Here is a 12,210-nt window from a genome sequence, read left to right on the forward strand (position 1 = left end):
CTAATCCTGGACTGACCAGCAGGAGGCACGGAGCTAGTGATCGCCTTGCCCTGTTACAAGGGGATGTGTTGGTCCACAAACTTTTTAAACAGATCTGTTCTTTTATAACAAAATTCTTATTAAAATTGTTTTACAAAGTAAACAGAGATAAAAGTAGTATATACACAAGTAATTACTGTTTAACAGTTGTCTAAAATTCAGTTAATCCCATTTACAAAAAAGACTGGCAAATAATCCATAGGTTTGCCAGCATTTGAAAATTCCCTTTACAGAAAAAGAGCATGAAGCAATATAAGACCTAATTTGTCAATGGATGGTGCTTTCTGGGTTTACTGATTACCTTCAACTCCTACTCACTCTGGATTGATGACTATACTTTTTAATTGTACTATAGCACTTTCAGAATCTATCAACCCATGATGATCTTCCTCATTTGCACTTCCAGGTGTATATTTGTTACCTGTATATCTCCTGCACTGACATCCCTTTTAACATCATAACGTATTATAAAGTCTCCATCTAGAAGGGTTTCCTCAAGTTCAGGACTCTTCTTTTGTTGAACTATTGTTGGTTTAAATAAAATATGAGCCTGAAAATTAAACACAAAAGCAACTAAACTAAGATTAATCACAAAAATAAATAGCAACTAACAATAACAGATAAATTCCCATTAGCATTACTTGAAAGGTAGAGAAATATACCTCTCTGGCTGAAACCTTGAGAGCTAAGGGTTACCAGGTCCAGACACATGCACTGATCATCAGAGCTGTAAGGGCATGTGACCCCGGTAACGAGTGAGTGCTGAGAGAATGTGGAATCAGCCAATGCTACACTCAGCTGATGTGGCAACTCATGGTGTCGGATGCCATCAGATAGTCGAGGCACATCTACATAGAACACATAACTGGACATCGGCAATACCAGGAGGGATGAGCTGGAGTGCTGATGAGAAGCACAGTCAGGAAAGTAACAAATACTTTCCTCATGGATTGTATTTTCTAAATGGACAACCAAGCTAATTCTCAATTACTCAGGGACAATCTTCACTCATTGATATACTTTGCTTTCCACAACCAAATCTCTGTACAATTTTTCATGAGTGATGTACACAAGTATTCGGATTCTAATATCTAAACTGTATTCTTAAATCTATTCACCTAAATTTGGATTATTGCTGATTATGTACTCTAGGTATCATGTGACTTTTAAAAACTAACTTTATATTTGCAGATAATCTAATCACTATACCCAGATGTACAGACACTCTTTTCCCAACCTATGTATCATATAATTTTTTTTAACATTATCTTTAATATAATTTTCCTGATAATGTTTTACCTTGGTCTCATTCTGCAGCTTTGTAAGAGCTTCAGTTAACTCATTTGTCATAAAGGTGCTGTCAGTTTCCAGGAAGTTTATACCCTGGGGTTCAAAGATGTGGACATCAATCTGAAGGAAAGAAGGAAAATAGGTCAGTGTCATTTGGCAGCTGCAGGGTTGCCCAAACAAGGTAGCAGCATTTATTCCTAAAGCCTCTAGTTGTAGCTTACCTGAAAGTGCTTAACAAGCTGCTTGGGTCTGACCTTAAATAACAATTCATACTTCCCCAGCTGTCGCTTCAACAACTCCTCATATATCAGCTCAAAGGTAACCTTACTGTCTGATGCAACATTGACTGAAACATGAAACTGCTCTAGTTTCCTTCCAGTAGTTCTGAAAATAAGCAAAATTGACACACAGCTTTTTACTGTGATATTTGCAGGGGAGGTTGCCAAAGTTTCCATTTGTCTGGGTTAAAGAGTGGTCAAGTGGCAAAGCCAAGGAGAGAGAGATCACTTTATTTAGTGTAAATAAGACTTATTTACATCCCACGGAGACTTACTTACCATTTCAAAGTTTTTAGTGTACAGTATCTATTCTATATGTAGGAGATAAGTTTAGATTTGTAGTAGAAATCTAGAGGCACGGGTGGTTGGAATTAATGCCAGTGGCGGTAGGATTGAATAACTGAAAGCCCAGACTGAATATTCTCCTCCAGTGCAATGTTGCCTGAAGTTCTGAAGCAGTGTTAGGTCCTGAACCTACAACGGGTTATGCCTGCGCATGCTGTTACACCTGTGTAGCCCACAGAGCTTTCTATCCAAGCCCATTTCTTGGTGGATGATGAATAATTCCCCTTGCTGCACTTATTGCTTAGATCAGTTTTAATCTAGCAACTCTTTACTCTGTGTAAGAGACAGGGTTTTTTTTCATTTTGCCATGGACTTGAAATACATTTTGGTGGAATCCATTTTTCACCTGAGTGTTTAGCCAAAATTCAGGGTCCTGCAGTTTGTTTCATTAGGAAAAGAAATTAATGATGGAGCCATGCATTTCTTTGATGTAATCCTGTTTATTTACAAATAATGCACCAAGTCCTGTTTCCTTGAACTCAGGGGGAAATCGAACAGCTGGAGATATTTCCTTTGCTCACCTTTCCAAGCAAGTACTTAGCCTCCAAAAGCTCTCTCTAGGCTTTTTCTTAGGGCTATGTACCCAGAGCTTGTTCTGCCATCTCCTTGGGATTCTTCTCATTCTCTGAGGCCATGTCTACACTACCACCTATGTTGGCAAAACTTATGTCACTCAGGGATGTGAATAAAACACTCCCCTGATGACAGAAGCAGGGCCGGCTCCAGGCACCAGTGCAGCGAGCTGGTGCTTGGGGCGGCCCATGGAAGGAGGCGGCACATCTGGGTCTTTGGAGACAATTTGGTGGCTGGTCCCTCGGTCCCTCTCGGAGGGTAGGACCTGCTGCCGAAGAATTCAGTGGCGACGGTAGAGCTGCCGCCGAAGTGCTGCCAATCCAATCGCAGCCTTTTTTTTTTTTTTTGGTCCAGCTGGGGTGGCAAAAACACTGGAGCCGGCCCTGGACAGGATAGCTCTCCTCCATGAGCATAGAGGGCTACATGAGAGATCTTGCAGTGGTGCAGCTGCATCAGTACAGCTGTGTCACTCTAAGGTCTTTAGTGTGGACAGAACCTTAGGCTACGTCTACACTGGCAATTGAGCAACAAAACTTTTGTCATTCAGAGGTGCTAAATCCTTCCCCCTCCAAAAAAAAGCCAAAAGTTTTGCCGTCGCAAATGTCAGTGTGAACAGTGCTTTGTTGGCCAAAGTGTTCTCCTGTCGACAATGTGAACGCTGCTCATTGGGGGTGGAAGTATTTTGTTAGCAAAAGTGCCAACAAACAGCGGCTACGCTGCCTGACTTTTAGCAACACAGCTGTGTTGATGTGGCTGTTTCGCTAAACGCTGTGTAGTGTAGACAAAGCCTTAGTCTGTTTCTGTGGTGTTTCGTGCTGCTTTGCCCCCCAGCCCCATCCAATCTCCCGCCTCTGAGTTTATCAGATCACAGTAGAACTCCCTCACCTCTGAAGGATTAACTCCTACTCCAGCCCTGCATGTGGCTTTGTTTTGGAGAGAGCCCCCAATTCAATTGTTTCAGCTATCTATTCCATAAGAGATTTCTATTGCTTCATATATTTCTTCTGAATGCATTAATTTCAATGCAGTTTAACCCAATCTATAACATTTTAACTGAAAATCAGAGGAAATAATAGTGAATCAGAACTGCTGCTTACTTGACAAGGCCGGCACTTTGACCATGTGAAACCGCAATGTCATATTGCTCTTGTGCAGATGCTTTCTCCTTTATTGTTCCTGGATATGTTTCTCCATCAATTGACCTAAAATGTTTTAAAATATTAAAACTAAGAGGTGGGCTTTGCTGGTCTGTGGAAGAGGAAGGGAGAATATGATGCCCTGTGGTCCTCGGGGCATCTGCACAGGAAGCCCTTACGTCCCACCTCCCTCCAATCACCATAACTCACTAGGGAGCATTAGTGTCATTCTCTTTGTGCCTACAGACTCAGAGACCCTTTGATGAGTTTAGAAGTCATGCAGGAATATCGAACAGCACTGACCTCTTGACATTTCTGCAATAAAATATGCCATCTTGCAGGGATATAAAAAACCTTGCACAGCAGGCAGGCTAATTTATTGAATATCACTATATTATATTCAACTTTCATTCTCAGCTTTTTCAATCTGCAGACCACACCTGGTTTTTCACAATGTTACACTCAGTGTATCATCAGAAAGGTGCACTGATGTTCTAATACATCACAGATGGAGACCCACATTATTAGTATTAGATGTAGCAGAAGAGCCTACATGCTGAAGTTAGTGATGAAAGCTGTTTTAGGCAATTCCACTTCAAAAACAGCCTCCTGGGATTCATTAATCTTGTTGACAAGTCTGCTGGTGATAACTGTATGAGCAAATCGAGATGTAACCATAGAGTCCACATGCAGGCTGTAGATTTCAATGGCATTCTGGAAAAAAACAGAAATACATTGAAATAGGATGGTGAAATTCAGCTACCACCATAATGAAATGTAGCATCAAATAGTGAGCGGTTAAGAGGCTGAAATAATAGTCAGCTCTCTAGAAGCAGCAGTGGGCTGTTGGCTTCCTATCTGAGATAAGAAAGCTGAGACTAATGGAAAAGGCAGACTGATCCTATTTTAAAAGGCAAAACAGAATTAATCATCTGTGGCTTCAACTGAGGATCACACAAGGTGTCATGCTCGTGACCATGATCTCTACAAGATTTTCCACTCAGTTCACAATAGCAGTGAGTCCTGTTATTTTCCATTCAAAATCCATGATCAAGCTTGCCCTTTATTCACATCCCCATAATAACGAACTCTATTGTACATAAAACTGTGGCCTGGTCTGTATAAGTTATTGCACAGAGGGCTTTAGCTGAACAGTAAGCCACTCTGAAATCTCTTCCCTCCTCGGGTGATTATGATGCTGGACACCTACCTGACCCAACCAATAGTAGAGGACTCGGCTCACAGAATTAGACACCCTGTTGATGACCCTTTAAGTATTTGGCCCAGAGAGCCAGACTGTCTTCCTTGTTTTTAATCCTCTTTTTCTCAAGTAGGACTTAGCTGCACATTTTGCAAGCCAATAGCTTCTGGTGATGTTTGGCAGGTTAGAGCCCTGTGTGGGCTGTCTTCTCTGTTTGCACAGATAGAAGGTGCCCTTGAAATGCACCTATTTCAAACTATTTAACTCTTTCCAAGCCAATAATGATAAGAAAAATATTGCTGTTTTACAGCTTCAACCCAGCCACCTCAACAGGCTTTCCCTGTGAAAATTTCATCAAGGAGCTCCACTGGGAAATTCTTGGGATGATGTTGTTTTATTAAAGGTGTTTTTCCATATGTGATGTGGGGCTGTAGGCTGATCCAAAAGAATTTGTCAGTGTGTGGGTGGCAGTGTTTCACAACATGAATGGAAAGATTTAAATCAGAGTTCAGCAGCCACAGCATTTTTTGATAAGCAGAGTCATGATAAGACTATAAATATAAGTTGAATCACAACCAACAGCATCTTTAAGAGTTAGTAGTAAAATTGCATATAAAATAAAAAGTTTAGTGTCTAAAATGGATGCAGATATATCATTTTACTTCTTCAAACTGAACCTGCAAATCTTTTAAACTGCTAGTTGATTACTAATTAAAATAATCATTCACCTCTATATTTTGCTCACCAATACATGGCATCCATTTTAAACCTGTCAGTTTCTTCACAGTCAAGGGCATGTCTTCATAACACGTTTTAATCACATTTGAACGTAATTGTGAACAGTTGAGTTAGATAAGCTTACAGTATGCTGACCACAATTTAGCAGTCAGCCAACATCATAGACCCACGATGTGTTGTACTCAGCATCCTGTCAGCTATAAAGCAGTTCAAAACACCCAGGAATAAATAATTTGTTGCCTCTTCTGCTGGTTCTATAGCTGTTGCCAGAACTGTGTAGACATCAGCCAAGATAATGGTGTCCGAACAAAGATATTTGGCAAGATAAACAACTTCAGAATATTTGTAGGATGAGGAGGAAGCAATGTGATTGGTGAATTTCAATCCACACTGTTATGGGACAATGACTAGCAATGACCATGCTATCATCTACAAAGTACATCACGTATATCAACAAATTAAATTGTGATGAATTAACTCACTGTTGTCATAAAGAGACTACAAATTGTGTCTGTACCCCTGTCTGCTCCACCTAACAGCAATGGGTTAAAAACTTGCCCCTGCACTGCCCCCCACCCCAACTGACTGTATTGCACACAATCTAGCACTGGTTAAAGAATTCAACTTTGAATTGTTGTTTGGGGTCTCTTATGGGATTATCCCATGCCTCGTAATCAAAATGTCTTCTTTGATGACTCTTGTTTTCTTGAATGGGTGGTAAAATAGCTTGTGTGTGAAGTTCCTCTGTCAACTTCTGTACACTCTTCAGAACGTTTTGAAATCCCTCATCTGACCAGTAAGACTGTAGGTATGACTTTGCTTTGTCCAGTTGTTCCATTGCTCCAGATACATCTCTACCCCGATATAACATGAATTCTGATATAAAACGGTAAAGCAGTGCTCCAGGGGGGCAGAGCTGCACACTCCGGTGAATCAAAGCAAGTTTGATATAATGCGGTTTCACCTATAACACGGTAAGATTTTTTGGCTCCTGAGGACAGTGTTATATCGAGGTAGAGATGTATATCAAGGTCAACACCTTGGAGTCTCTGGCTTACAACATTTATTTCAAACAGTATGTCATGCCACAACACTAAGCCACACAGAAATGTGAAGTTATGTACGTTACTGGTGATTCCATTTCTCTCTGCCACTGTTCTCCCACGAACAGTTCCTCTCATAGCATTATCCTCCATAGTGGCAACTATGGCATCATCTCTCTTCCCAATTTGGTGTTTGATAGGCTTTATCGTCTCCACTTAACTTTCCCATCGTGTGGCACTCAGTGGTTTCAGTGTCAGAGAGGATGTTCCCAGATGTTGCTTCAAAATTTGCCATCGATGAGCTGAGACAGAGAAAAAGGCATAGATGCTTTGACTTACGTTAAAAACTTCAGCAGCCTCACTAGAAGCTGATGCTGCATCACTGACCACAAAGTTCAATGAATGAGAACTGCATAGGACAAAAAAAGCTCGAGGGTTTAACTCTGAGATCTGTGTCTGCTCCTCTGTTCTTTCCTCTCAAGTTGGCACCATTATCGTAGCTCTAATCTCTCATGTCAACTATCGCAATTACCGTATCTTCCGGCTTTTTAAGAAGCACATTTGTCATACCAGCTCCTGGAGTATCATCAATGTCAATAAATTCTGGAAAATGCTTTGACAGTCCATTGCAGGGACATTTTCACTAGGTTCTGTTGTTGTTACAAAACACGCCATTAAAGTCATTTGTTTCATATGGTTGATGTCAGGTGTGCAGTCCAAAATAACAGAGTAATATCTTGCTGACTTCAGATATGCCACAATCTTCTGTTCAGCTTTTGTTGCCAGTAACTGTATCATCTCATTTTGAATTGTTTTTCCAAGGGAGTGGTGTGTGTATATTTCTTGGGTGACTCTTCTTAGATGCTGCTGCAGTACAGCATCAAACTCAGCCATCAGCTCCACAATTTTAAGGAAGTTTCCATTGTTTGGCACATACAGCTGATCTGAAGTGCCACACAGTGCTAGGTTTTGGGTAGCAAGCACTCTCACTCATGGCAAGAGCCTTTCAGAACAATTTTGCAGTAAAGAGACTCCATGCAATCTTCTCTTGATGCGTCATCTATGGTGGCCTTTAACCTTAGTCTCATCTCAAGCTCTTTCACCTAGTGGAATGCTCTCTGGTGATTTGCTGCCTTTTCATGGCATGCCAGATTTCTAGCCAGATTTTTCCAATCCTTTGTTCCTGCTAGACCTAATGTGGCTGGAACATTAGACTGGAAGATTGCACAAAAACAGTATGAGTAATAAGCATAGCCTTTCCACTTTGTCACCATTGGAGATTTCACACCAGTAATTGTGTGGATGGAAACTTCTATTTCATGTCTTGGGGAACAATGAAGTTTTTCCCTTGCTGTTGGCCAGCACTACAGGAAGTCCTTAGGCTACTGCTCAAGTGGGTCCACAGTCCTGGATCATCTTAGACTTAGGAACTAAACCCAGTAGTAACTGTTTCTTGCGCCTCCACCACACTCTTCTCTGATCTACACTTTTCTTCAGGAATGTGCATGGTTACATCCATTTGAGATGGAGATGTGGATGCTGCAGTAGCTGCCAGGTCACCTGAACTCTGACTAACTGGAAGATCAGGCATCCCCTCACCACTCACATCCTCACTGGGGCCGGAAGGCTCACCGTGAACATTTGTGTCTATGTATCTCAGGAGAGCTCCTTCCTGCTTAGATAGAAAAGCTTCCTTTGATTTCTTTCTTTTTCTGAATGCTGCCTCAGGAGGGTGTTTTCCTCTTTCACTCATGACTGCTGTTCTGTGCCAGCTATAGTGGCTCTCAACACTCAGTTGAAAGGGACAAATTAGCAGGGCCTGAGTGAGGGAAGATATCAGCATCTTAAGAGCCTAACTGGCTCCTACTACTTCAGTTGACTGTCTGTTCTCCTTCAGTGGGTTCAGGGAAGCAGCAGGAAACAGGAAGCTCCCTGAGAATCTGGTGTTAATCAGTCCAGGCTTCTGGGGGTGCCAGAGAGGTACATAAGAGGCTCCTCCTCCTCTCTCTCATTGCAGCTCCTGCTGCTTTCTGTTATTCCCTCTCACCTTTTCTCCTGCCTGCCTGTTATGTCTCTTGTGCCCCCCTTCCTCCAGCACAGCACTCCACCATCTCTGTGCATCTTGAGTAGAGAGAATACATATGCACCAGCAGCAGACACAATTTTCTACACTCTGGATCCTAGTGGAACCCTCCCCCCACAGTCTGGCACCTGAGGTGGACACCTCAGTTCGCCTCATGGTAAGGCCAGCCCTGGGTATTGGACAGTGTTCCGAGCCATCAAAGGATCTTCATGAAAAATATGACAGTCAAATAAAAACATATGGCACAATTTTGAAAAAAATAAAAAAAAATCATTTCTCTTTCTCTCTCTTTGGCTGCTGGATATTACCTTTTGTTTCACTGCTCTCCTGTCCCTTAGCCTCTGTGGTCCCTAAATTAAAGCAAGTGTTGTGTCAATATGAAGGATCACTCAAGCAAAGAGAGTCCAAGTAATTGTATTTAGCAAATACATACAACATGCAAGGCCCACCTGTGTATTCACACTGTTTTGCTGGCTAGCTTCTGGAAGATGGTGAGCACCATTAGAGGCCTCAAACCTTTTAAAGGATTAACAATCCTGTCACTACACCAGTGGTTCTCAACCTTTCCAGACTACTTGTACCCCTTTATAGGAGTCTGATTTGTCTTGAGTACCCCAAATTTCACTTCACTTAAACTACTTGCTTACAAATCAGACATAAAAATACAAAAGTGTCACAGCACACTATTACTGAAAAATTGCTTACCTTCTCATTTTTACCATATAATTATAAATGAATTGATTGAACTTATATTTCAGTGTGATACTTGAGCCTGTTTTTTACTTTTGAGCCTTGTCTGAAACCCAAGCCCCCGGCAGTGGGACTGATGCATGTAACTTAGCTTTGCAGGGGCCCCTGTGATGTGCGGTCCTGGGCAATTGCCCTGTTTGCTGGCCCTGCACTTGCGATCCCCTAAACCCATCCCAAGACACTCCTGGGCTGTAACACTCATGAAAAACATTGATCTAGATGAGTTGAATACCCCCTGGAAGACCCCTGCACACCTCCAGGGATACACCTACCCCTGGTTGAGAGCCAGTGCACTACACCATCACTGCAACAACCACTGCTCATAAGTACTGTCTTAATTCACAGTCAGTGACAGAGAGATCTAAATGGAACACCACATTGAGGAAAGCAGCTGCTGTGAGATGGTCACAGTTCTCAAATGCTGAGGTCTTTGGCTTCTTGCCTTGCTGCTCACTTGAAGCAAATTCAACCTGTTACTCTTCACAGAAATCAGCATTACTGCGGCAAAACAAAACCAGTCAATTCTAGCTCCATTCAAAACAAGTGGATTAAAAAAAAAACCCCAAAAGAACAGAAGAAAAATAATTATGGACATTTTTGTGGGGGTTCCCAGTAGCCCCCAAATAAATCCTCTTGAGTTTACTGCACTTCCCATCTTCAAACATCTTATATCATACTGTATAGTAACTTTCCCTTTGATGGAAGAGACCTGGACTTTCTCCTTCTAGGTCTCTTCTCCATCACTTCATGAGACAGAGTCATTTTCTGTTTGGCTTCTTTATGTAGCTCAGGTGGATTCTGGTCATAACTGGCCAGCTGAGATTCCTCCAGCTGGGGCAGAGTCCTCAGTTGATGTAAATGCCCCAGTGCTCATACAACCTGTTATAGGGTCATGTCAGAGAAAAGAAGGAGCAGGGTGGAGTTCTGCTATGCCAATCCTCGGATGATGTATGGTCCACCCCAAAGGGCATATGTTAGCAGAGATTCTCAACCTATTTACCATTGTGGGCCACATCCGATACGACCTGCTTGGCCCTGAGGATGTCACATAGGCTGCAGCTGTGTGCTGACTGGGCTGCAAGTGGCCCACAGGCCGCAGGTTGAGAACCACTCAGTTAGAGCAATCCCAAGACTGCTCTAACTCATACCACAGCCAGCACACAGACTGGCTCACAGAACCAGGATGCTGGTCAGACCACCTCCCTTTACTCTCCATCCAGTGAATCTCAGATGCAGGAGAGAATTTAACCCCTGTGTCTACTAAAAGGCATCATTAGAGAGCAATTCCTGAACTTTTCTTTATTCCCCCAGCCCTCAGCCACAAGGCTAAAAACATCACCCCCTCTGCAATGTTCCCTGCTACCTAGCATCCCAGGAAGCAGAAGGGCAACTTTCACAACCACACCTTGTTTTTTAAAAGCATCCATCAACACAGCATGTTATGCACTCCACAGGAAAATTGTTTTATAACAATTTGTGAGATTTTCCAATGTAGCAGTTTATTTTATCATCAGAAATAAAGAACAAACATTTAAACGTTTTCTAAAATTTAATTAGTCCATTTACCCCACCCCTTTGATGTATTTGTGACATTACATTAAACACATTTTCAGCTTCAAAGTAATAAAAGAAACTAATTGCCTTTCTCCTTCACATCCCATGGAAACTAATTATTTCCTCTAAAGAAGCTAGCAATTTAATGGGCCAAATTCAGCCCTCATGTAAGCAGTTGCAACTCCATTGAACTTACTCCACAAGACCCCCTAGGTCTCCCTCCAAGACTGATCACACAAATTGATATTTAACATTCCCAGGGAAAAGAGTGATCAGACAAATCTGTAAATCCTTTAATTCTGACTTCCATTTCAACAGACCAGAAGAAAGTCCTTTTCACACCACTGTGTATATGTATACACAGAGTGGCTAATGGTTCCAACATAAATGAGCTGCATAACATGACTGAATACTGAAAATTCATTCATTACTTACATTCTGTTGAAAAGTTAGACCAGCTAATACATGCTCTCAGTAACAAACAGACTAAATACCTTGTGATCAGTATTTTCTGCTAATACTATAAGTGAGGCAATGACCAGCAGTACGACAAATGCTCGCCCTTCCATTTTGGAAACACCAGATCTCAAAATGAAAACCTATTTACTAGATTCAGTTAATGAATAACTAGTATCTGGGTTATGTAGACATTCTGGGAAGACCATAAGCCTAATATTTACACAATAAACACTGTAAATAACTCGGATCATTAAAAGCATCTTTTCCTAATAGACTTTTTGTTTGGAAGTGTTCTGATACTAACATTTCTTTTATGGGACCCATACATCTAGGGGCCACATTTAACAGGTTCCAATATATTTCCTGCTCAAACTTAGCTTTCAAACTGTCTATTAATATCATAGAACTTACACACATATATGGTATCAAAAGGTGACTGCACCTTTTTGTGTGCCTGGATATGTGAAATTGTTATAACCCTTTACACTTCTATAGCATCTTTCCTTTAAAGGATCTCAAAATACTTCAGAAATAAGGCATACCACACATGTAGGAGGTTAACAAAATAGTAGCCCATTGTTTTTACAGATAAGCTGAGACAACAAAGAAAAAATAACTTGTCAGAGGTCATATAGTATGTTATTAGTAGCACTAGGAATACAACCTAGGAGTCATAACTGACCACTAGTTCTATTCTGAGTGCTTGTTCATGTCCATTCCA

At 41.5% G+C, this 12,210-nt stretch overlaps 1 protein-coding gene across 1 annotated transcript in view; it reads right to left on the reverse strand.

The window, feature by feature from the left end:
- ITIH4 (inter-alpha-trypsin inhibitor heavy chain 4) overlaps nucleotides 1-11,599 on the reverse strand; it is a 47,159-nt gene extending 35,560 nt beyond the window's left edge. Inside the window, 6 exon segments of the mRNA XM_075073061.1 lie at nucleotides 461-589; nucleotides 1,339-1,449; nucleotides 1,551-1,713; nucleotides 3,623-3,727; nucleotides 4,215-4,375; nucleotides 11,525-11,599. Coding sequence (XP_074929162.1) covers nucleotides 461-589; nucleotides 1,339-1,449; nucleotides 1,551-1,713; nucleotides 3,623-3,727; nucleotides 4,215-4,375; nucleotides 11,525-11,599 — 744 coding nt within the window.
- Nucleotides 11,600-12,210: the final 611 nt, after the last annotated feature.

This window comes from Chelonoidis abingdonii, chromosome 16, assembly GCF_003597395.2.
Source record: "Chelonoidis abingdonii isolate Lonesome George chromosome 16, CheloAbing_2.0, whole genome shotgun sequence".
Classification (NCBI taxonomy): Eukaryota; Metazoa; Chordata; order Testudines; family Testudinidae; genus Chelonoidis; species Chelonoidis abingdonii.